This window comes from Ambystoma mexicanum, chromosome 1p (assembly GCF_040938575.1).
Source record: "Ambystoma mexicanum isolate Mex_15411 chromosome 1p, UKY_AmexF1_1, whole genome shotgun sequence".
Taxonomy (NCBI): domain Eukaryota; kingdom Metazoa; phylum Chordata; class Amphibia; order Caudata; family Ambystomatidae; genus Ambystoma; species Ambystoma mexicanum.
Genome location: NC_090921.1, coordinates 635177176 through 635201948, shown reverse-complemented (window position 1 = coordinate 635201948; position 24773 = coordinate 635177176). Strand labels below are relative to the sequence as shown.

The following is a 24773-nucleotide window of genomic DNA, read 5'->3' as shown; positions in this document are numbered from 1 at the left end:
CTACTGGAAAGGGAAGCACGCGAAAACGATGGGGATTCGGACGGCAGTTGGCAGGACGAATCAACAGATGAAGAGCCTGGGCCTAGTCAAATGGACGGCGTCTCCACCTGGTGCACATGCAATCGGTGCGAGCTAATGCCAACTGAGGACGAGAACTGCTGCTGCCGAGAAAACTCGGGATGCCTGGCCTACATTTCGGAAGGCGAGCCACGACCGCAATGCATCACCGAGCTGCCAGACTTCAGGGCAGCCTGCCTCACACGGGCCGTGTTGAGAATAATGATGGTGCTTATGCACGAACTTCGAGCAACTGTTCGTCCTCGTAATCCGAGTAACGAGTAAGTATACTCTGCTTGTCATGCCACTCCTATTTCATGTTCTTCTACTATATCCAAAATTACATCTACATATCATTGTAACGCATGTAAGTCATTCAATAGTGTGCATTGTCTAGATAGCATTTGTCCGTGTAAAATACCATTAGTTACAAGAATTGTCATTGACAACAAACGTTTATTAAACTTATCTGGGTCATTTAAAAACAGTTTGTTTCATTCCCTTTCACAGGTGGTACAGGCTGGTGGCCTATCGTTCCTTTACATGGTGGCTTCACGGGAGGCTTGGACACCGCGTTCGAAGAGTGATACCCGCCTGTGCCGTTCGTGCCATTAGAGAAACGTTCCCGAGTGACAGCGGTCAGTACAGGGGATTTTCTCTCGCTGTGCTGCAACCTGACCTGTATAATCTTTAAAGTCTTGTATTTTTGTTTCATGAAAATAAGATACAAAATAAAACACCACATATATTTTAACAACGTTTGTCTCGATTTTTTAAATGAATCAAGTGTGTCTCCATTCAAGGATGGACGTCAGACATCTGTGCTCCGAATGAAGGTCTGGTTGCTGTGAAGCAGGGTGATCACTATCTAAGCTAACATAACATATTCTCGATAATGCATGCACTAAATAACACTTGTTCAAAGTCTTTCAGTAGGTTATGTCTCTATAAAAGTCACACATATATCTATACTAACAATTACCATTGGATTATACAGGCCTTAGGGTCTTGGCCACTATAATACACCGGTTGAAGTGTGGGTCTGTGCTCACAAGAATCTCCGGTATGTGGCATTTGTTATTGATAAGCAACGATATACTATCATTGATATAAAGGCGATATACTGTATATTGATACAAAGGCGGTTCGCGCCGGTGGATGCGCGCTGGCATGGGGGGCTGTGACGGGCGCAAACGGCCAAGGTGCCAAACTACATGTACACTTCAAAAGGTGTCCCACGCCAAGGGGCCATTGGTCACATGGCCTCCTCAGACCCCGTGTCTCCAGGCAGGCCTCCCCTGAGGCAGGCCGCCCCCCTGCAATCCACATAAGTGTGTCTCCATTCAGCAGTCTTCCTGTGCCTTATCTGCACGCCCCAGGGCCATCCATCCCACCCCCCTCTATCAAAGGCGGTTCGCGCCGGTGGATGCGTGCTGGCATGGGGGGCTGTGACGGGCGCAAACGGCCAAGGTGCCAAACTACATGTACACTTCAAAAGGTGTCCCACGCCAAGGGGCCATCGGTCACATGGCCTCCTCAGACCCCGTGTCTCCAGGCAGGCCTCCCCTGAGGCAGGCCGCCCCCTGCAATCCACATAAGTGTGTCTCCATTCAGCAGTCTTCCTGTGCCTTATCTGCACGCCCCAGGGCCATCCATCCCACCCCCCTCTATCAAAGGCGGTTCACACCCGGGGATGAGCGCTGGCATGGGGGGCTGTGACGGGCGCGAAAGGCCAAGGTGCCAAACTGCAGGTACACTTCAAAAGGTGTCCCACGCCAAGGGGCCATCGGTCACATGGCCTCCTCAGACCCCGTGTCTCCAGGCAGGCAGGCCTCCCCTGAGGCAGGCCGCCCCCCTAATACCACGACATACATACGTCATTCATTCACAAACACACCCCAGTTTCTAATACTTTAAAAACCACTCGATATGTCTCATGAGACAACTTTGTGCTTTGCAAGTCAACTCTTGAACGTGCTACCTGGGAACCACTGAGATCTATGCTAATCTGCTTGTCGTCGTGCTATCCGTGAACTTCTGTGACCGCTTCGAGCATACCCATCAGTGCGCTACCTGTGGCCATCCACCTATTCTCCCGCAACATACTGCTCTGCTTGCTGAACCCAACTGTTTGTTGGTCAAGGTAAGGCCATGTATCCTGGTTATATTTCGCAGATTTTAAAATTTCTATCTATTTTCGAGTACAGTACACAATAGTGCTATGTTCGTTGGTCTCATTGGTATTGACTTGAGTTTCCATTGCTATGCTATCAATAGATCTATTTATTTTCATCTGTGACTATTGTGATTGAATTGCATCCTTCGGGGGTCCAGTCAATAATGTTAGCATGTTTCCTTCTCGTGCAAGACAGAACATCCAAGGGACGAGTCACATGTTCAGATTTCAGTCACATCAATTATACATTTCTGCAACTTATGCAAATACTAAGCAGCACATAATGAACTGGTATAGTTCCTGCGACCAAAACAAACCTTGCATTGATCATTGTATGATTCATTTACTTTTGTATCAAATCTTTACTCTTGAAGATTGTATAATAATGTCGATATTTACTTTTCAGATTTATCAACAATGCCTGCCTGTTCGATTAGCGGTTGCCCTTCGAAGACCCATGCGAAATCTGAAGGAACTACAATGCATGTATTCCCGAAAACTGTTGATCGAATAAGAGAATGGGTCAGACATTGCGGATATCCACTGTATGAGCTGGAAAGTAGAGTCCAACAAGTCTTAGAGGACAAGAGGGGTGATCGATACCGCATCTGCAGCCGGCACTTTTCCTTGGATATGTACACAACTTCTTGGGTAACAAAGAAGAATAAACGGCGAACGACACGGAAATTGCGCGAAAACGCTATTCCCACTCTATTCGTCCACATTCCGCCACCGGTGAGTCAAGTGTCCGGATTTAGCTTTAGGCCTTGCGGTAGTGTGTAGCCAAATGGATTAATAGATATTGTAGGTGTTCTATCCCTTGTAATAATTTCGATATTGATATGAGTGTTAGTTTTTTGAATAATGACATTTTTCAATATATTCTTTTTCGATTTCATAACCCACAAACGCAATGTATATATATATGGGGACAGGGAACTGTGCTGTATTGAGCATTTTTCAAGTATTCTGACGGTTTACATGGCTATTTTTAATATTGGCATTTCATTATCAATCAATAATTGACCTTTACAACTTCTTGACTATCCCTTGAATCTGAAGCAAGAACATTCTACATCCTTGACGTGGTCGCAGTTATCAACCACTTCTAGCGCGTATCAGGTAATCTTACTAGGCTAATCCGCTACATACTTGTTTTATGCATGTCAAGTAATAGTTTTATTCTATCGTGTAATTATTTTACCGAATGTTTGGTTACTGCTTTCCAATTAATATACACCTTAGTTATCGTCCACTGGTGTTTGTTTTCAGTTATAATTAGTGTTATCCATACTAATGCAAGTACTGTCTTTCAGGGAGATGCTGAAGCGCCCGCCACATCTACAACGTTTCTAGATGTTCCTCACCAGCAGGAGGTATGGATACTGACAGCTCCATCAAGCGTCATCATCAGAGCTGGAATTCTTGTCGTTTGATTGTTTTACACAATGTTTCATTCGTGGTTAGCTGTTGATATGTACCTGTGCTGTCGACCCCAGGTGTATGTTATGTTTTCACAATTGTAATCCTCACTAATGCAAGTACTATGTTTCAGGCAGTTGATGGAGCGTCAACCCCTGCACTTGATGCAGAGCCTGACATTCAAGTATACGAATCGGCGCAACAGCTTTCGGAAGTGCGCACTACATTTGCAACATCCATAGATATTCTTCAGCAGCACGAGGTATGGATAATGACAGCTCCATCATGCGTGATCATATAACGTGATTCCATTTGCTATACTTTCTTCCCTATTAACGCAAGTGCTGTACTTCAGGGAGACGACGGAGCTTCCACCACAATCACAACATCTCATTTAGATGATGCAGATGTAAAGGAATCATTGAAATAAGTCGATGAAATGTGATCATATTTGGATTTTCCTTGATTCTTTTGGACAATGCATCTTTCGCGGTTATCTCTTTATATGTACCTGTGCGTTCGACCCCAAGTGTGTGTTATGTTTCCAATATTGAAAACCATACTAATCCAAGTGCTGTGTTTCAGGGAGACGACGGAGCTTCCACCACAATCACAACATCTCATTTAGATGATGCAGATGTAAAGGAATCGTTGAAATAAGTCGATGAAATGTGATCATATTTGGATTTTCCTTGATTCTTTTGGACAATGCATCATTTGCGGTTATCTCTTTATATGTACCTGTGCCGTCGACCCCAAGTGTGTGTTGTGTTTCCAATATTGAAAAGCATACTAATGCAAGTACTGTGTTTCAGGGAGATGCGGATGCCTCCTCTCCAATACAACCATTCATGGCAGTCCATGCAGAGCCAGAGGTATGGATACTGACAGTTCCATCGAAATAGATCATCACTGGTCGAATACTTGTCCTTTGATTGTTGCACACAATGTTTAAATCGTATTTGGCTATTGAAATGTACCTGTGTGTTCGTCCTCACGTGTGTTTTATGCTAACAATATTTTGATACATAGTAATGAAAGTACTATGTTTCAGGGAGACGATGGAGCCTCATTCCGTGCTGTCTATGCGGATACAGAAAATACAGTCCTTGCAGCGCAAGAGGAAGGGAGGACATGCGGAAACGAATCGGAGCTACAGCGTGCAGATGTTGAAGGTCGAGTCAAAAAAGTTGCAAAGAAAAAAAAACAAAAAAAGGTTAGTTACAAACAGTTCACAACTTTAAAAAAATGTTTGTGCTGGGGACTATTTTATGTTTTTTTCCAGTCAATTCTACTACACTCCATCTTGTGTTTAAACTGAACATCCCTTTTCCAATATCTCCTTCAGTTACCCGTGGGTGTCAGAACTATACACACACAGACAGTGAAGCGAATGAGAGATGTGGCTTGCCAGAACGTGTACACTATGGAGGAACTATTAATTGAGGCGAGGCGTGTTCAGGCTCGAGATGCTCATGTCCAATGGCCAGAACATGAATTAATTGTGTTTGGAGACTAAAGCAAAGTTGCATTGGACCATAGCTACAGTGCGACTGCACCACCACAAGAAGATGTTATTGAATGTATTGAAGATAGCTCTGAAGTAGTTGCAGATCAATTTACACAATCTACACCCGCCAAAAATCTACTGTGTGCAGCTGCATCACTTTTTAGTGGCTCCAGTTTTAGAAAGTTAGAGGTTTTCTTTCAGTTTGTGGGACTCCATTTCATTTCTAAAGCGCTGTACTACACATACCAACGTGATTATCTGTTTCCGGCCATTAGTGATGCTTGGAAAATTGAACAATTGTCTCTAGCAAGTACATTCGAAGGCAAACGATTCAGGCTAGCCGGCGATGGACAGTGCGACAGCCCTGGATTTTCTGCCAAGTACTGCACCTACCACTTTCAGGACATGGATAGTAAGAAAATTGTGAGTTCGGTGGTCGTGCAGGTAACACAATGTACATCATCAGTGGTCATGGAGAAACTAGGTTTTATAAAATCAGTGGAATATCTACAATCGAGGGGAATGCACATCGACCTCATAGCCACGGATAGACACGTTTCAATTGCCAAGACAATGAGAGAGCAGTTCCCACATATTAAACATCAATTTGACGTATGGCATCTTGCTAAATCAATCAATAAGAAAATCTCGGCTGCAGGAAAAAAAAAAGTTTTGAAAGTATTTTGCAGTGGTTACATTCTATCACCAACCATCTTTGGTGGAGCTCAAAAACTTGTGAGGGGTCAGTGGAAATACTACTTGAAAAATGGCGGTCACTGATGCACCACTGTACCAACGTTCACCACTGGACAGCAAATGAACATTTCCACCAATGTGAACATGGCCCTTTGTCCCCAGAGGAGGCACGGAAGAAGAAGTGGTTGATTCCATCTTCACCGACACACAAAGCCATTGAGAAGATTGTTTTCGACAAAACTCTATCAAGAGATTTGAGAGGACTGACAGAATTCTGTCACACAGGAGATTTGGAGGTGTTCCACAATATGTGCCTAAAGTACAGGCCAAAGCGCTTGCATTTTAGCTTTCGGGGCATGAAACATCGCACTCTACTAGCGGTCTTGGCCCATAACAGCAATGTCGGACGTGAACAATCTAGGACTAGGGGTAAAGTAAGGATGCCTCGCTACACTAAGGTGTTTTCAAAACGAAGTAAGCAATGAGTGATCAAACCAGTCTATGATGAAATGCAGTTCGACTTTGTGAAAGGCCTTATTGTTGCTGTGTTAGAGAAGCACAGATATGGAATTTTGGACGTTTCTGTGCAGAGCAGTGATCCATTGCCACCGAACATTGCGACTGTGCCATGCCCACCCGATGCACAGCTGATTGTGAAGTACAAATCCCGGTTTAAATAATTGCAATACGATTGTCTTTTTGTAAATAAATGTTATTGTACAGTGTACCTGTAAACCTAACCCCTAACTTCACCATCATGGGTGGCGAACAAGCTGGGTGTCATCTTTGAATTCTCTCTATTCACCTCACATATGTGTATGTATATATTTTTCTCATGTCTCATCTCATGTAAATGTAAATGCTGCGCACTGTTAACGGAGGGGAGGCTTGCGTATTGCAAATAATAAAACAAACAAACAAACAATAAATCTCACTTTTAACTCAACTCCTGTGGTACTTTATACTTTCCCTGACCTTCCGCCAAAAATTAAATGTCTCAATTTGGGCTGCAAAGCTCGCAGACAACGGGGACAAAATTGGGGCACTTAGAACGCGCCAGCCAAGCGGGCCGTGGCATTTGGGAGAGAAGCCAGTTCGCATTTGCACATTGAGGCGCACTACATAGACGGATTCTAAACTTCAAGTTCTCATAGATGCCTATACTATGTGATGTTGCAAATAAAGAATGCGAAGGACAGCGCCCAGATGAGGCCCACAAGTCGCACTGGAAGTATAAGGGTCTATTGTTTTTTGACCTTGAGACAGGGACTATGCCGAAAGAACTACATTTGAAGGGAGTGCGCAATAACGTAAGAGACGATAAGGCAGAAAATTCAGAAACTAGACCGAGTTTCAGTTTTAGGTCAGTATACGAAAAATCATTGTTAAGAGCACGGTCCGTTTTACAGACTGCATTACGAAGAGACACAATGGAAATTTCAAATATAATGTAAGTAAATCTTTACACGCTTTTATACGGGAATGAAGATTTAATGAATGGATGCATGAATAAATGAATGAATGAAGAGCTAGGAAAAGCAAGTAAAACTGTTCGTAGTGGGCACATGGGCATGCAGGTCCACTGGTCTCACCGATCTCGCTCCATGGCCCAGCCACTTTTCCCTGCACTACGGGACTGTCTCTGTATCCCTTCAGCCCCTTCTCCCGGCATTTACCTTGCACTTGCCACCAGCTGGCCCTATTATTTAATTTGTATTCAACTAACCTTGTACAGCCCATCCCCATGCGCGATCAGAAAGACACCTGGCCTAGTAGGATCGTTGTCTGTCTGCCCTTGATCCCCACCTGCCTCGTCACGCCTAGTAACACTTGAGTATAGGCGCGTTACAAATGCCATATCATATATCATATCATTCCCATTCCTCACACATGTAGACTGTCGTTTATCATTGTGTTTTGGCCTCGATTTATCTCGTTACTTTTCGCATTGATTTTAGAGATGAACATACTCCATTGAACTACCCTTGCAAGCAAATAGTTTCTATTAATGAAGTTCGGAAAGCGAGACTAATTATAATTTTTTTGTTTTCATAACAGGTATTTGATCCCTTAATGCCACTGCCATCTGTTTGAGACACCGGCGGATGGATTCTTCAGCAGACATCTGCAGCTTCGTGTCAACAACTGGAGCACGATCACCATATTATGGGGCGATCGCCAAGGGCCCACATGCCCTTACGCTGTACTAGTGGCTAGAAGCAACATATCAACCTTTAGGATGGACTAGTGCCTAGTTGATGGAACAGCCTTGCGGTTCACCGTGCTTCCAAAGTGATTCTTTTTACGAAAATGAACACCCTGTGTACCATAAAGGAACAGCGCGTGACTCAAGATGAAACGGAACAGTTATTGCGGATACAGATAAAAGAAAATAAATGGCTTCTGGAGTTCATATGTCAATTGCTGAATATTCTCTAAACATTTAATGTCAAATAAATGTACTTTACCAAATGTACCGTGTTGCTGTTTCATTTTAAAGTACAGTTTCATATTCCGAATTGTGGCGCGCTGTGTTGTGAGTTGATCTGTGTTGGTTTCCGGGTTCTGTGTGAAGTCGCGTAGAAAACGACTGGGCGCGTTTGCCTACGCAGCACAGTAACGTCACGGGGAGAGGCGGGGAATATGAATGTTTTGATAATGTCAGGCTCAGGGGCGGGGGAATTGATTTAGTGCCGCAAAAGCAGGTCAGCCAGGGCGATGGGGGAAAAGATAGGATTATCAGAAAATGGCGGCTCCCTGGTGCTTGTTTTCACGTGCGTTTAATGGACGAAAACTCGGGTAAGGTCCATAGGAAAGTTTTCTAAAATCGAGCCACTTAGGCTTAAAAAAACATGGCCGACCCGTTGGGACAATAAAACATTTTACTAGACCATGCCTTTAAGCCTTTAGAGCACAGTGTGGTGTCATTATAAATATGCACAGATCCATCAGTAACTTCATGATCCTGATAAGAGTTGTGGACCTACCTGACACGTCAACATATTCGTAGACTTGCCTTTCCCTGAAATGAGAAAAAAATTGAACACTTTGTTAAGACATTTTGATAAAGTTTATAGAACTCTTATTGCAGCAGACTCAGATAAGGTGCGTGTGTACAGCACAGGTTCACCCCGATGGGGTATTCTGGCATTAACAAACGTGTATTGATACCCAACAGTACTCAACCTCCCAAGGATTAAGGGTCTAGTGGATCTGGTAGGGTTAAAAGCTGCAGTTGATGCATTACTCCACCGGACCATAGACCGAGCCAACAGCCAAGGAGGCACACCTGCAAAGAGCACATTCTTCTGCAAAGGGGCCTTTTTTGGTATTTTTGCTTTAGAAGTCCCTTAAACTACAGCTTTTCTTTGTAGGTCTCGGTTTAAATGCCAAAAGCTTAAAATTCCGACAGGTGGAACGCAGTAGGAAATACTTCCATAAGTTCAGCCGAATGTCGCTGTTTTTAGGCACGCTTGCCTTTTTCTCTTTCTCCCCTCTGAGCAGTATCATTTAGCACTTTCCCCTTAACCTAAAACGTGTTTTGGCTGATCTTATTCCGGTCGACATTATAGCAAAAGACATTTTTAAAACACTCTTTTGACATGTTAACATTTGTTGATGCCTTCATCCCGACCATGGCGCTCTCCCTTAGGCTCTTGAGAGCAAGCAATCACCCGCTGTTCTCCACCTCTCTCTGCAATGAGTGCCAACAGGGGGTGTGCGCCATAATGCTTAGCAGCCATGATGGGGTGATGCTAAAGGCTGACCGTGTTGCCCAGCAGATGTTTGTGCATGTGCCTTCTCGTGGAAGGGTAGGATCGTACATATCTCCTTTTGCTGGGACAAAAGAATGGGTTAATGAAGTTCATTTCACCTCATTGCCGCTACTTGGTCTGGTGGACTTACGAGTGAGGTAACAGTGGTGTTCGTCCATCTCCACAGCGTCCTATGGAGTTTGTGGGGGATTTCCAGGAATGATTGCGGGTGGAAGTTCCGCTTGTAGTCATTCCTGCAGTTTTTTTCGATAAAGTGGCGGAGATACCAAACACTGGAGGAAGTGTGTCGTTATCCGGTGAATGAGATTGGTTAACACGTTGTGTGTCTTTAGGTTCTGTGTTGCACTCTCATAGGTCAGGGTCATTGTCCTTGGCTTTGGAATGGCTTTGAAGTTTTGGAACGATGTGCCCTTTTAATCGCTTGTATGGGGTAGATTTTCTCTTTCCTGAAGTGAACCCTGCTGTGGGAAAGCAGTTTCTTTCTGGTGGGTAGTTTGACTTTTCACCCATTCTCCTTTTTAAACTTCCTTGCAATTTCTCCACTTTCATCCTAATGGTGGTGAGGGAAGGGCTGCTCCTCGTCGACTTTTCTGTGGTGTAAACTAGATTTAATCTGGTATTTGGAGTGCCACTGCCGCCTCTCCTCAACTCGAACGGGCACGCTTCTCTAATGGACCGTGCACTCACCCCATGGATTGCTACAGATTCTAAATAGTTTTAATTGCATCGACGTGTTCAGCAAGAGCTCTGCATGTGCAAGACTACATACATCTGTTATTTTCTTTGGAAATGCACCAAAATGTCAGCTTCAGAATTCCGAATCGCGAAATTCCAACTTTCTTTTCTTTCGATCCCCCTTACACCACATATATATGTTCCGGGGTATGGGATATAACAGATGTATGGGGGGTCCTGCGGGGGTCTCCCCTCGCATATCTATGTGGTGTAAAGGGTGTTGAAAGAAAAAAATAACTCACCATTTTCGGCCGTTGGAATTCTGGGGGTCGTATAATTACATAGATCCGTTTCTTTTGACTTGTTCATTTCCAAGTGGATGGTAGATGGATGTTGTGCAGTGCACAATTTCATATTGCCTGAGGTAGGAGACCATGGCTGTGGATATAAACTGCACTTCATGGTTGGACAGAATGATTTTGGGGTATCTTTCCCACTGGAATCGGTCCTGATTGTTTTGCGCGGATGCTGTAGTTATTTCTTTTAGATGTAATACTTCTAGCTACTTTGACATTTAATCAGTCACTATTAACGCGTTATTATGCTGTGGGGAGAACTTCTAATGAGCTTATAAAGACAACCCGGAGCATTTCCCACATCTCCCCTGTTCAGGGGACCCTGCAATTTGTGGGGGCTTGTTTGTAGTCATTCGTCACTCAATTCATGGGTAGTGCACTTGCCAATGTAGTGTTCAACTTCTCTGTCCATGGCTGGCCACCAATATTTATCTCTGAGTCTATGTTTGGATGAGGGTCATCCCCAGGTGTTTTCATGAGCTAACGATGCCAGAATAATGGGTAATGCTGCTAGGGGCACCACGGTCCAATTCAGATGAGGACGTTCCATTCCACAGACTGTTCAGCTGCAACTTGCCGGGACAGAGGCAGAATTTCGACTACTTTCTTTTCTTTGGGCCACACTCTTTTAGTATCAGCCATCACTTTCTGTAGCATGGTGTCAGAGCGTAAACTTTGCAACTATTGTTCTGCAGAAATGACACTTTATGTGACCTCTGACGCATCCTGGGCAGACTCAGATACAAATTCATCTTCATTGTTGGAAGGTTAGACAGACCGTCCATTTGTGCATTTCTGTAGTCTGGTACGCTTTCTTCATCAAGGATGAATTTATGGAGTTTTGAAGTCAAGGTGCAAGAAGAAACAGCGACCCCAAATGTATGAGCGGAAATGCTCTGCAGTGCAGGCTATGCCCGCATGACCTGCTCAATGGCAGAGTAATTAAATTCTGAGCAGGAGAGTGACTTTGAAGCAACTGCTACCACAACCATGGCATCGTTTGACCTTTTCTTTCAGTACGGCTCCAAACACATATGCAGGGCTTTTATGGTTCTCCATATAGTTGGCGAAGACAATTACGATTCAGCTAAATAATGTCATGGCGTCTTTGGGCTGCCTTGATTCACATCAATATGGGTTCCGCCCATGGCATGGAATGGAAGCTGCTCTTTTAACAATCTGGGATCAAATCTTGGCCACGGCTGTTGATGGTGCATTATCTTTGTTGGTCATGGTGGACCTCTGAGCAGCCTTCAACAGGGTTGGCCACTTTTTGACACAAAAGAATTCCTGGTCAACAGATCCCAAAGAGTAAGGCTCGGCACCTTTATTTCACATGCACAATGTGTCCTCTGCAGTGTTCCGCAGGGGTCTCTGTTGTCACACCTTTTATTCAACATTTATATTGAACCACTTATAGAGCTTTTCAGGAAATGTTACCATTGCTACCACTCTTATACTCATGATACTTAAGTGTTTCTCAGAGTCACTAACCTGAGTAAGAGTTCTGAGGAACTCACTACTTGTTTGACTGAAGCCCAGACTTGAATGATAAGTAATGGACTCAAAGGTAATCCTAACAGAGCGAAATAATGCAGGTCGGCCTTTTATACTTGCCATAGGATTCCCTAAAGACTCCTAGTTTTCTGCTTCTTTTGGAATTACCTTGTCAGGCAGAATTATATGCAGTACCCTTTGGGAACACCACACACAATTAAGACTACAAGTGTCAGTACAAATTCACCTTTGGTACAAACCTGTACTATACAGTAAAGTGGTAGCGATGGCTGAGCAGCCAGACTTATCTCAAGAGTAAGTGAGCAGTATCAATAGTTACACAAAGGACAGCAATTACTATGATTCAAACAAACACTGACTCAGGGTTTCTGAGTAAAAGAATATACATTTATTTACACATCAGTTTTTTAACATTTCACTAAAGTAAAGCAGTTGAAAAATCCCACTCTTAATACACTACCTCACACCCAATAGATTCCGGACAAGTTAGCCTCAAAATGAAGTTTGAGAAAAATGACACTCCAGCAATTTAAAAGAGAGGGAAAGACAAAGTTAGGCAGAAATTGAGTAACACCAACAAGTAAGTAAGCAGGGCAATTTAGAAAAAGGAACTACAGTGAGGAAATCAGATTCAAACAGGCCCTGGCCAAAGGTCAATGGGTCAGAGTCTTTTCTCAAGATCACACAGTTCAGGGTAGTTCACGTTTACGTTTTTGCCAAGAGTTCCAGACGAAGTTGGTCGGCAGAAATGTTAGTTAAAAGAATGGAGAAGGACAAGCCCTCGGATTGGCAAAAGGTTTCACGCACTTTCACTGTGCTGGACGAAACGAACAACCGGATTTGAACAGTACCTTAAATGAAGACGTAGGCTGTAGCTGAGGTGGACGTTCCTGGCAGGTCCTGCAGTCTCACTGTTCCTGAAGCGACTGTCGGACTGACACGAAGTAGGAAGACTGGAGGGTCCTGCACTGCCCAGGGAAGAAACCAGCAGCAGAGCAAAGCAACGAATAAATGTTGCGCTCCTTAAAACGCAAGAAGGGTCCGTTCCTCCTGGCTATCCGGTTCACTGTAGCTCTGTACTGCAAATTTGACAAGAGAAGGGAGCCTTGCTTGGAGTTTGGGTGTACTGGTTGGTCCCACCAGCTCAAGGGGAGAAGATTCTTTGCAGATCTTCCCTGTCTTTGGAGTATGAAGATTTGGACCTGTAGCAGGGCTTCACCGGGCGGTTCAGTCGTTGTAGGGGTACTCTTCTGTCAGCTCCTCTTTGTTTCTCTCGTTCCAGTGGCGACTCTGCCTTTCCAGACCCAGAGACCTGCTTTTTATGCAGTTTTCCCCCATTCACACAGCCTGGCTGTCAATCACACAGCAGGGTAGCTGTCCTGCCGGGACAGTCACCACAGCCAATCAGATCAGAGTACGACATGGGTCTACAAGGAGACCCTGTGCAGGGAGTCCTAAACCTCTACCTCACATCTTGCCCCCCCCAGACATACAGGCGCCTAAGGAGGGCTTCTGTTCAGAAGCCCGCAAATGGACAGTGAACAAAGGAACCAAACCTGGTTTGGCGGGCAGAGAAAAACTCGAGAAAGACTTTTACAAAAAGAAATGGTGACTAAACCCAGCCGGAACCGTATAAAAACGTATATGGTCTAGCGGGTTTAAGTTCGAGGCTACCAAGATAGCCTAAAACAATATGAGGGCTATTTAAGATAACCGTGGTAGGGAAAATAGGGTAGTTATCACTGCCACCAGCCAAGTCTTAATGAAATGGGAGCGAAACAATGCTCCAAGAGGAACAGACAAAAAGGGATAAGTATTAACCCTTTCCAGAACTCTATGTAAGATAGTTTGTACTGGGTGAGTTTTAAAAGTCAATGGCAACTTTACATGTTCAGAGAGACAGTAGTCAGTCTCAGAAAATGGAGTCGGAGTTGGGAAGTCAAAAATGCCAACCCTGTGTCACTGCACCGAAGGTGCTGTGTAACACACAGTAAAAAGATGATGCCTAAAGAGTAGGTGAGGCTCCACAGTCTATGAACACAAGAAAATGTTAAACACACACAGCAAAACACATATAATAGTGGGAAAAAAGGGCTCACACTCTTACTAGGTGAAAAAAATAAACCCCAGAAATCCAGCAAAGCTGCTGAGGGACTCAGTAGGTAAGGGAACTTAGCCATTATGGAGAATTCTCCCTAACATACCTTTGTTCTATTGTGATAAAGTGAAGGCTTTAGGAGTTATTTGACAGGCGGACTTGAGACTAGACTCACAGGTAAGAGCTGTTATTAAGGCTTCTTAAAGTGTATTTTACCGTGTCTTTGTGTGAAGGACCATACAGCTGTAGAAGGTTCCCTTATTAATTGTAAACTAGACCATGCCAATGGTCTGTGACAGGTCTCCCAGATAAACCAATTCACAGCCTCCAGATGGTTCAGATTGCCGCTATTAGACTTCCAATCTACCAGAATTTGCTAGAGTCTCTGGCTATTGTCGCACCCTACACTTGATGCCAGTTTAGAACATGATTGTTTTTAAGATGTATGCACAGTTTTCAAGTGGCTGCATGGTTTGGCTCCTTGTTACCTCACTGAAAAAATCAAAGATGCTCTCCTGCCAGACAGAACCTTGTGTTCCCTACAAGAGAATCCTCTGGTTATCTCTCGCTCTAGATAAAAAAAATAGAGGTGATAGAAGATTCTCGGTTTTCGTCCTTACTCTCTGACAGGCTTTACCAGTGCAGCTGTGTACTCTTTGTTTCTTTTGCAGATAGTTAAAAACCTTTTTGTTCTGCTAGGAATGCTACGAATTTTCTCCCATTTCTTCCCGCTGTTGGCATGCCCATTGTTTGTCATCTGTGCCTATGTGCGGTTCTACTTCCCGGTGCGATATACCAATACTCCAATCCATTCAATCCGATCCACTCGTGTCTACCATGAGCACTGTGTAGTTACAGGGGTCGAACGGTTGAACACATGGTGAGGCTAATGTGTTGAGCATGACTTCGCAAAATGCTTGTGCACATACTTCATTCCAGGTAAAATGTACTCCGTTCTTTATAAGGAATCTGGGAGCTTTTTTTTCTCAGAGAAGTCTTTTACGAACTAGGCTTAATACTCGAACATAGCCATGAAAGATCGGAGCATCTTAAATGACTGTCACTGGGCTAATTTCAGGCAATGTTAATTTGAGATATGGTGTACAGTAGGTATTCCACTGAGCTTTGAAGAAATACACGTTTGTCGTTACGTAGACTGAGACCACGCTTGTTGGTTTGCCGTAGGAGTCTCCCCAACTTCACATTGTGTTCTTCTAGGTTGTCACCATATACTTGAAAGTTGCCTCCCAGTGAGGTTTGTGCTTCATGAAACACATACATTCGTAGATCCCCCTGGGAAAGCTACACTCTAGCCGCTGCTAATCTACGATTTGTTGCACTTTCATGCTGCCCAAAATGAATTATTGCACTTGTGTTTTTAATGACTTTATTAATGAGTTTTTAATGAGAGTTTACAGTCTTTTATCCATTCTTTCAACGCCTCTGCAAGAACTATATATCCCGACCCTCCCCCGTGTCTCTGTCTTCTGAGCTTCATTTTCAGGCACCTCAGGCTGGAAAAGGCTTGTGTCATCTCTTTCTGTTCAGGCCTGTGCTAGGGTCCGCGTAAAGTGCTGACCGTTTTCTTATACTTCTCCCATTATGGTATGGCTCTTTCTTCTTTTTGCTTTAGTACTGAAATGAAGAGCTACTCCAGAGATGTATTGTCATCCCTGAACAATAATTTTTGTACACTCACTCTATATTCCATGAACAAGATCCGATTGTGCAATATTGAAAGGGGCCCTGATAAACATCCAACATCTATTACAAGTGGTTCAGCAAATTCATCTAGTACTATTGGCTCTGCACTAGTAAACACAAGATCTGCTGTGACCAATGCCATAACCTTGGCAGATGTTATTGAATCAAATTTAATTGGACCTGGTATTTGTAACCAAAACATGGTTCACTGAGAGCTCTGCCTCCATTTTGCATTTACTGGTTCCTTCCGATTTCTAGATTGAATAGGTTAATTGCAATATCCATGGATGGAGAGGAGTTGCTCTTATCTATGAATCCTACTGGCTTTTAACATATTTTCAGTCATTGAATTGAGAGGAACTATCCCAAATCTGCACTTTCAGATTTTGGCCATCTCCAACTTGCTCATTTTAAATTATGTTATGCTGTCGCCCACCTGGCCCTGCCAGTAACTTTTGTAATCAGCTGAATGCATTTCTGGCCACCAAAGCCCTTAGTTACTTCGTGAGGCCCTTGACAACACAGATTCTAGTAAATTAACTGAGCTACTTTACGTACACAATGTGCTTTTCCTGGTTTCCTCACCCTCCCATTGCCTGGGCCATTGTCTTGAGTTGATTGGCTGCAGAGGCCCTGGGATTTTGTTCCTTGTCACGTTACCGATCTCATAGTTGGACCATTGTGCTAGAATGTTTGTGTCTGAATTTGCCCAACCACATTTGCCCAAAGCTGATCCATCTACCTGTCTTTCCTTGCGCAACACCAAAGATTTAAACAGAATCTGGGAGCAAGATGTTACCTCACTGTTGGGGCACCTTCTCCAAGACACAATGTGAAGAATACATCCTGTCTAATATGAATGAGCTGCAGACAATAGGCAACCACATCGCCCCCATCTAAACTAGACAACCTAAAAAGCACACCAACTATTAGTATTCTGCTTCTCTTCGAGTTCTGAAGCAGGATTGCTGGAGAAAAGAAAAATTGTAAAAAAAACACAACTTCTACATCCTCACACTTAGCCAACACCAAGTAACTATAAAAAGGCCCTTTTTACTGCAAAATCCACCTACCTTCAGAATCATATTGATTATGCTCTAAGCAATTAAAATACCTTTTTGACACGTTTACCCTTCTGATGCTTTCACACGTTTTTTGCCAAATCTGAAGCTGGCAAATGAATGTACTTGCATTTTTGTGGAAATAATTACACTGAATCAGGGAAATCTTATTAATTCCATATCTTTCACCCCTAAAGCAGACCCCCACCATCAGTTTCGAGTTGTCATCAGTTTTGAGTTGTCCCCAGTCCTTACACAAGAAAAAACTTTCACTTCCATTGGCTCTGAAACCTACTAACCACAACTATGATTTCTTTCCAGCTAGTCTGACTCTTAGTCAGGTTCACATCCTAAATAGCTCCAGCACCACATTTCCTAATTTCTCCAACTTTCGAAGGATTGTTCTTATGGATTTGAAAGTTTCTACTACTGAACAAAACACAATACATCACACAGACTGCAGGAGTAGTGGCTCTGAATTTTAACAGTTAGGTTCATCATTTCAGCATGCACATGTTAGCGTGAGTTTAAACTGCAACTGGGACCCACAGTGTGAAACTCATTACTGGACTCAAGAGTGTGAGTCTCAGGCAGAATTAAATAGATGCCAATGGAGTCCAAAATTAAATAGATGCCAATGCACAGAGCATATGATTGAAATTGCACTTTGCTTCAGGATGATATTTAAATGGAATGAGCTGCACTAAATATAATGCTAACATAAATGAACATACTAATTGAACCCAACCCCAGTTAACATGTAACTGAATCTCTTAATAACATTTATTGCAAATTAGTCCATGATGAAACACGCCGAATGCAGATTGGGAAAATTCATGATGCTCTGGAAATGGGAATTTAAACATGCAGGCTGAATCTGCACTGGGTGATAAACAAAAAAAACATTGAAGATCTGTTCTACTGAAAACAGGGCATAGTATTAGGGCAGGAAGCACAAGAAAGATGTATCTTTTGCTCTCCAGCAATGAAATCACCTGCCATTTCGGTGGAATGATCTGCTCAAGGGGAGGTGTTTTCCTTGATTGACAAAGGGGTTTAACAAAAAGGGTTTTGAGACAGACTGGCATTCATTCATTTTGGGCCCGGGGAGATGAAGGAGCAGAGGGCTGGTTAGGCAGATGGAATTCAGTGCTGGCAAGCTGTCTGATGCTGAAGCTGTCCTTATCTGCGTTGACCCTGTGCAAGGCAAGTGGAAAGATTGGGGAGGATATTCATGTCAAAATGAATCAGAAATACTGCCAACAAATCTAGGTAAATATGAAGTTAACTGAGGGGTGCTGTTGTGAACGAGACAAGGTAGTCGATGTTAAGTAGTTCACTTCATTTTAGGTGCTGTCTATTTTTAACATACATGTAATCCTGTGTTTATATTTCTTAAACTCGTACAACGTTTAAAAAAAAAGTGTATTTTCTTGCCAAATTTGACAAGGCCAAAGACTCTGCAGAGATAAGTGCTGAAAGCTATTGCACTGTGAAATATAATGTGGGCATAAGTGTCATTCTGTGTAACGTGTATATTTCTATTTTACAATTTAAAAAAAACATATTCAAAAGTAACTTGATCTAGAGAGGCTTTACAATTGTTGAACCTCAGCCAAAAGGGTATAGTGTGGTATTGTACATAAGGTACCACAGGAGGGCATGAGACATCTATCCAGGGTGTACCAAGTCCAGTATGTTGTTTGTTGTTAGTGACCCTAGTAAAAAATAATGATTAGGCAATGGTCTGAAATAAGTCTGACCACTATAAGAGTACCCAAACATGTTACCACAAAAATACCATGAAGTAATAAATATAACCTCAAAATATATCCAACAGTACCACTAATTGTAACACCTGTAGCCAGATGCAGTTCATTCTGCTGGCTCCCCTGCAAGTGTACCCATTATAAATACCAAATCAAGTTAAATTAGATCAGATGGCACAACATACATTGGAAGGTGGATGCTAGGGAGGATAGTCTGAATGGCATGCAAATGAACTGAAATGTGCCCCCTCTAGTCACAAATGCTGATATGTTTAAAATGTGGTTATAAATGTACTTGGTGGTAGGCGTTCTTTAAGTTCAATTCTGAAAAGAGCATAGCTCTACTCAACCGAAAAATGCAGTCTGTAATGTTCGTTAGCAGATCATAATCTGCAATTATATCAGAGTTCAAGGTGCAAAGATCTATATTCAGGTGTAACCTGTTGCCATCGGGTTTCTAAGTGGTGAGTTATATGGGAGTCGCACATTCTGTAGACTGTATGGGTTCAATTAATCCTTTATTTTGCATGGTTTGTATTAAAGTGCACAGTTCTTTACTAGCAGGAAGCATGACGTGGTGCACTTTGGGGTTGACTGGGCACCCTCCATCCCTCACTTGTTTCTTGTGAAGATAACACTTCATTTGACTGAACTGTGGGCAGCAAACCATGGCATATATATTCAGCAAGCCTTCACAAGAGGGCTGTTGTACCACTAAATCAGGGTTGTCTCTATACGGGTCCAACTTGAAGGGAGGGGACCTTTTATCCTGCCAATCATGTATTGTCGTCCCACTTTAGCCACACAAATCGTTTTCCCACACTATGTTTGCCTTTGAATTCTAATTCTCTCTTCCAATAACCAAGTAGATTTATTTTTTGACATGTATAGACATCTGGATGCACCTCAGCTTTGCTTACGTTCTTGTATAATTGCCTCCAAAGCATTCTTTTTCATACTACTTACAAAACAAGTGTAGTCAGAATCTGGCATCAGGTTTGCTTGTACGCCATCAAATTTGTCTACAATGCAAGCCTTCTTTCAGTAAGAGGAAGTGCATTCTTTGTCTTTGGCTAGACATATGACGCCTCCCACCCAATGGGATTGCCCTCCAAATCAGAAGCAAGCAGGGGAATTGTCCCTGTTTCTACGTGGACCCTCACACTTGATGAAAAACTTTTATTTGTGGTGCATCATCATTTTTAGGTTTGCAACTTAAAATGCAACTTTTGATTTCATACTACAGCTCATGCCTCTACATTTTCATCTGGTCCCTTCATTTTCACCCTGCAGTGCTTGGATTGTTTGACACTTTTTCTGATAACTATTGCGTCTTCAAATGTGTGATCGCTGCTGAGTCACAGAGCTTCTTGCACTCTGGTGTCCCCACACTGGACTATAAATTGTTCACGTATGAGTTCATGTGTCATAAGTCAGAATGTGAGTGTGCTTGCCAATTTGTGAAACCTTTTACAAAGTCTTGAGTTGTCTCATTTGACAACTGTAGCCTGATGTAGAACTTGCGTGTCTTGAGAATGATTATAACTTTCCTGTTGAACCTTCCTTCCACTTTGATATGAGCTTGAATGTATTCATCTGTGGACTGTGATTCTCCATTGTCACCAAGGAACAGATGGAGTTCATGTAAATTTGAGACAGAACTATTGCATTGTATATATTTTTTTTGGGGAAACAAAGAAAACAAAATGAGACAAATCAAACAAATATCTTGGAGCGCAAAAGGTAAAATATCCATACGAGTCAAAGGAAGGAAGGAAGAATAGAAGTGGAGCAACTCCATGCATGGTTTGTACTGAATCTGGCACAGTCACAGTGCCTATTTTGTCTTGAAATATCTCAAATGCCTTTAGACGTACATTGATGTTTTAGAAAGGTGGCTTTGTAAATTGTAGGGTGAGAGAGCCACCATATCTTTGGCACACTGGTGCTCCCCAGGGAAGGGGGCGGCAAGGGCAGCCGACTGAAATCTTATAAATGAGGAATCGCTACCAGAGATATGTAATGACACCATTAGGGACTGGTGAATTTTTGAACTGTTAGGCCAAAAATGTATGTGCCTAACCTGTGGGAGAGAACACGCGCAGCGAGGGTGCACACACCGACCAAGGGAGTTGTGGGGGATACACCCCCAGGATTTTTTTCAAATAATCAGTTAAAATGGTGCATTTTACAACATTTTCTGTAAAAACATTGGCTAAAAAGCCACACAATTTGCAATCAATTTTGTGTGGTAGCACCTGAAAAAACATAATAGATCCAAGTCACAAACTCTACACAGGACCATTTTCAACACATTACATTATGCCTTCTACCCACAACATATGCCAGTATATAAAACATTTTTATGCTGGCTGTGGCCATAAATGTCCATGCATCCTCCACTCATTTATGCCAGTATTACCATGTAAGGACTCCCAGACAATAAAAAAAACTCCATACTGCTGAAAGCAAGTATATGCATACTACCTATACCAAGATAGGCCATCTTACAAGTAATCACACTTATGTTTGCTTTTACCCTTGATGCAAAGTACAAAAGTGCCATGGCACACAAAGTATATATGGCTAGACTGGTGCCACCAATGTAAGCCGGTATAGCCACATAATATCAGTCATCATGTATGCTTTACACTTGATGTAAAATAAAAAGCAACAAATGCCATGCCACAGTAAGTAAATGCAGACTGACACCATAGGCCAAGCTATCCACATAATAACTTTGATCATGTTTGCTTTACCCTTGATTCCAATTCTAAAATGTCTTGCCACATTAAGAAAGTAAATGCAGAGTGACACTAGTAGTACCAGTCTGAATTACTTTTTTAATGCATTATGACAGTTCCTACTTGACATCAAAGGTAAAGCAAATATGATACATATTACTACATAGCTAGACTGACCATGTGCTATACTTTCAGGAAGCATAAACAAAAAAAAATAAAAAAATATATACACTCTTTGCAATACTTACACTTGCAGCAGGTACAGCCTGGGAACATAACCATCTGCAAGAGAAAACATGTATACATGATTTAAAATGATGCAATCTTGATTGTATGGTAAACAAAATGTTACAGGGGAGGGATATACCTCACTAAGTCTGTCTTCACTAAGGGTGAACAGAACCTGCCAACAATGTGACATAGTACAAGTAGAAACAGAGAGACCCTTTCTCCTTACAGGTCTGGCGGTAACTGTTTTGGTGATACCGGCAGGTTGCCGCCGGACCCGTGAATATTTACTGGCGCCTGGCTTCCCGGTAACACCGGGGGCTTAAAACCACAGCGGACCGGAAAGTCAGGTGACGGTAAATTGTAAGTCCACATTCCCATAGAGTCCAAAAGGACTCTATGGGAGTGGAAACCACAGTGGAATGTTTTTACCCATGCATACAAGCCCTACCATAAAACTGTGCAGTACTGGCATGGAAAACATCATGATGGCCAGAACTCCCAAGAGAGTGCACAGGGAAAACATGAAGAATAGGCTGCCACCCATTTTTGCCTATGTTGTGAGCACAGGAGGGCACTGCCTAAAACCACCATTGGGCTACACACACAGTAGCCTGAAACCATTGGGAATGGCAATGCTGATTGCCAAAAAGCAACTCAGAACTGTGGGGAATTCATTTTCTTAATCCCAAAAATGGTTGCAATACCGGTACTCACCACTATCAGAAAGCCGGTGTTTTAAAACCACCAGACTTTTGTGTAAAACTGAACAGAGGAACCCAAACCAGACCAAGGAAAGACTTGCTAAGAGGTGGATACAATGTAAAACTATATTCTGAAATGACTTGAAGGAAGTAATTATTTAATGTATAGTTACAAATTGTAAGTTTGATTTAAACTGGGAACTAAAGTGACATTTAGCTGAATTCTGCCTGACAACTACCCCCGACAGGAGAAACCTGCTCAGCCACTCTTCCCAGGCCTAGCTGCATCCTGCTTCCCCACCAAAAGGAGTTGACACCTCTCTGATTAGATTAGGGGAGGGGCACCGGCAGGAGGTTGCACAAAGCCTTGTCCTGGACTCAGGCAAATGCTATATTGGGGGGGCCGTAAAGTGGCTTCCTCTTGGGAGAAGTGGGAGGAGAAGTGCCTCTGGGAGCCACCCGAGCTGGAGGCGGGGGCAGACAGAAGCTTCCCCCATGTGCTTTGGAACCTAAACCACACCCATCTGGGTCAGAGCATAATTTTAAAAAAGATGGATAATTCATAGTACAGACTTGTCAGAATTATATAAGTAATATCATTATTCTTGTGATTTTTCTGTGCACGTTTTAAGAGGTGTTCGGACCCTGTGGTGTATTCTGGGGGGTTGCTAGCGGAAAATAGGGTCTTACTCCAAATGTCTGCATGTTAAAAATCTGACACTTCATCAATTAATGTCCATACTCCTTGCGCACATGTGTGTAATTTTTGGTAAATGTCCGATATTGGTAAACCAGTCAAAAAGCGCAAAATGTTGTCATTTTTTAATGCAAGCCCCCAGGAAGATCAGAGGCGGACAAGCATGGACCATAAGGAATATATAATGTGTACATGTAATTTCAACAAATTGTGTATCTGGGAAATATGTATTTGAATCAAATATAGATTTGTGGGCAAATTGACCAGGAGAGGATCCTCTGACCCATAAACAGACCTCATCATGATGCCAATCCATTTCCTTCCCCCAATCATGGGAGAGGGGAGAATTGGGCCAATGGCAAGTAGAGAGGGGCAGGCTTAGATAGGCCAAGGCACACACCCATTTACAAAACACATAAAAGAGACTGCTGGGACAGGTAGAGAGATTCAATTCCATTTTCTGCGGGATGCTCTGCCGGGAGACTCCAGACTTCACATCCATCAATCTCCAAAGACCAGAACTTTACTTTAGAACTTAAAGCAAGGGCCTAAACCCACAAACTGGGAACTCTTCTCAGCAGGCCTCAGCATCCTTAAAATCATCTGCAAACTATTCCACAGCCGGGTGAGCTGTCTGAATTCTTTTGCCAAGAACTTTTGCCAGTACCCAGAAAGCAGTGTTACATCCAGAATCCACTTGATCCGGACCGGAAAACAGAGCAGTATCCAGAACCAGAGGCCGCTGTATCCAGAGAGGCTAGACCAGCAGAGCAGAGCTGACCCAGACCGCTGTGAGCAGAACCAGAGATCCGGATCGCTGTGAGCAGAACCGGTGCCTGATTGACCCGCCGAGCAGACAGAAACGCCGCCGGACGTGTTGACCAGATCCGTGACGAGGCCTATTTCAAATTTATATTGTGAGTACCTAGCAGAACTGTGCAGAACCAATCTCTTAGTTAAAATAATCTAATTCAAGCTATTTTAACCTAAGTAGAACTGCCTCCTAGAAATCGTGTCATCTGTCATTTTTAAAGCTGCACAACTGTCACCTGTCAATTCTGCAGCTGCAAGCTGTCACCTGTCATTTTGAGTTTTCCTTTAAATTCGAAAATCTACCTTTATTAAATCGTCCGTATCTCTGGAACTGTTTTAACTTTCATTTTAAAGCTGTGATTCTAGGCTTTCCAACAAACCTAGAACCGACTTCCTACTCCCTATACTTTTTCCGCAATCGCGATTTACGCACTCGCGAATTTGCGATTTGGCTCAAGTTCTCCACTTGTCAAAATAGCAGCTCCATTCTTTCCTTTGTTAAAATCCGTTTGCAACCTGGTAAAAACTCATAGAGCATTGCTAAAGTGAGCCTGAACTAATACCAACAAGCATCTCTCACTCACCCTGAATCTCTAGGGGGAATTAAAATCAGTTAGCACATTTTTCCATCCATTGCCATCACATTTAAAAGCATTTTGGGCCTGTATTTCAAACTTCTGCCTGTTTCCTCTAAGCTTGCTGGGGGGGGGGGGGGGGCGGGACTGAATTCCGTATTGTATTTGATTGTATTCCCGAAGATTGTGTGTGT

The 24773-nt window shown here is 43.0% G+C and overlaps 1 protein-coding gene across 2 annotated transcripts in view; it reads right to left on the bottom strand.

The window, feature by feature from the left end:
• The window catches only part of LOC138577796 (FYN-binding protein 1-like), a 565956-nt gene that overhangs the window by 9618 nt on the left and 531565 nt on the right, over positions 1 to 24773 (bottom strand). For both annotated transcript variants that reach the window (XM_069649655.1, XM_069649656.1), the window contains 2 exons: positions 21811 to 21844; positions 8849 to 8883 (listed from right to left, as the gene is read on the bottom strand). In XM_069649655.1, coding sequence (XP_069505756.1) covers positions 8849 to 8883; positions 21811 to 21844 — 69 coding nt within the window. The remainder of the gene's footprint in view (positions 1 to 8848; positions 8884 to 21810; positions 21845 to 24773) is intronic.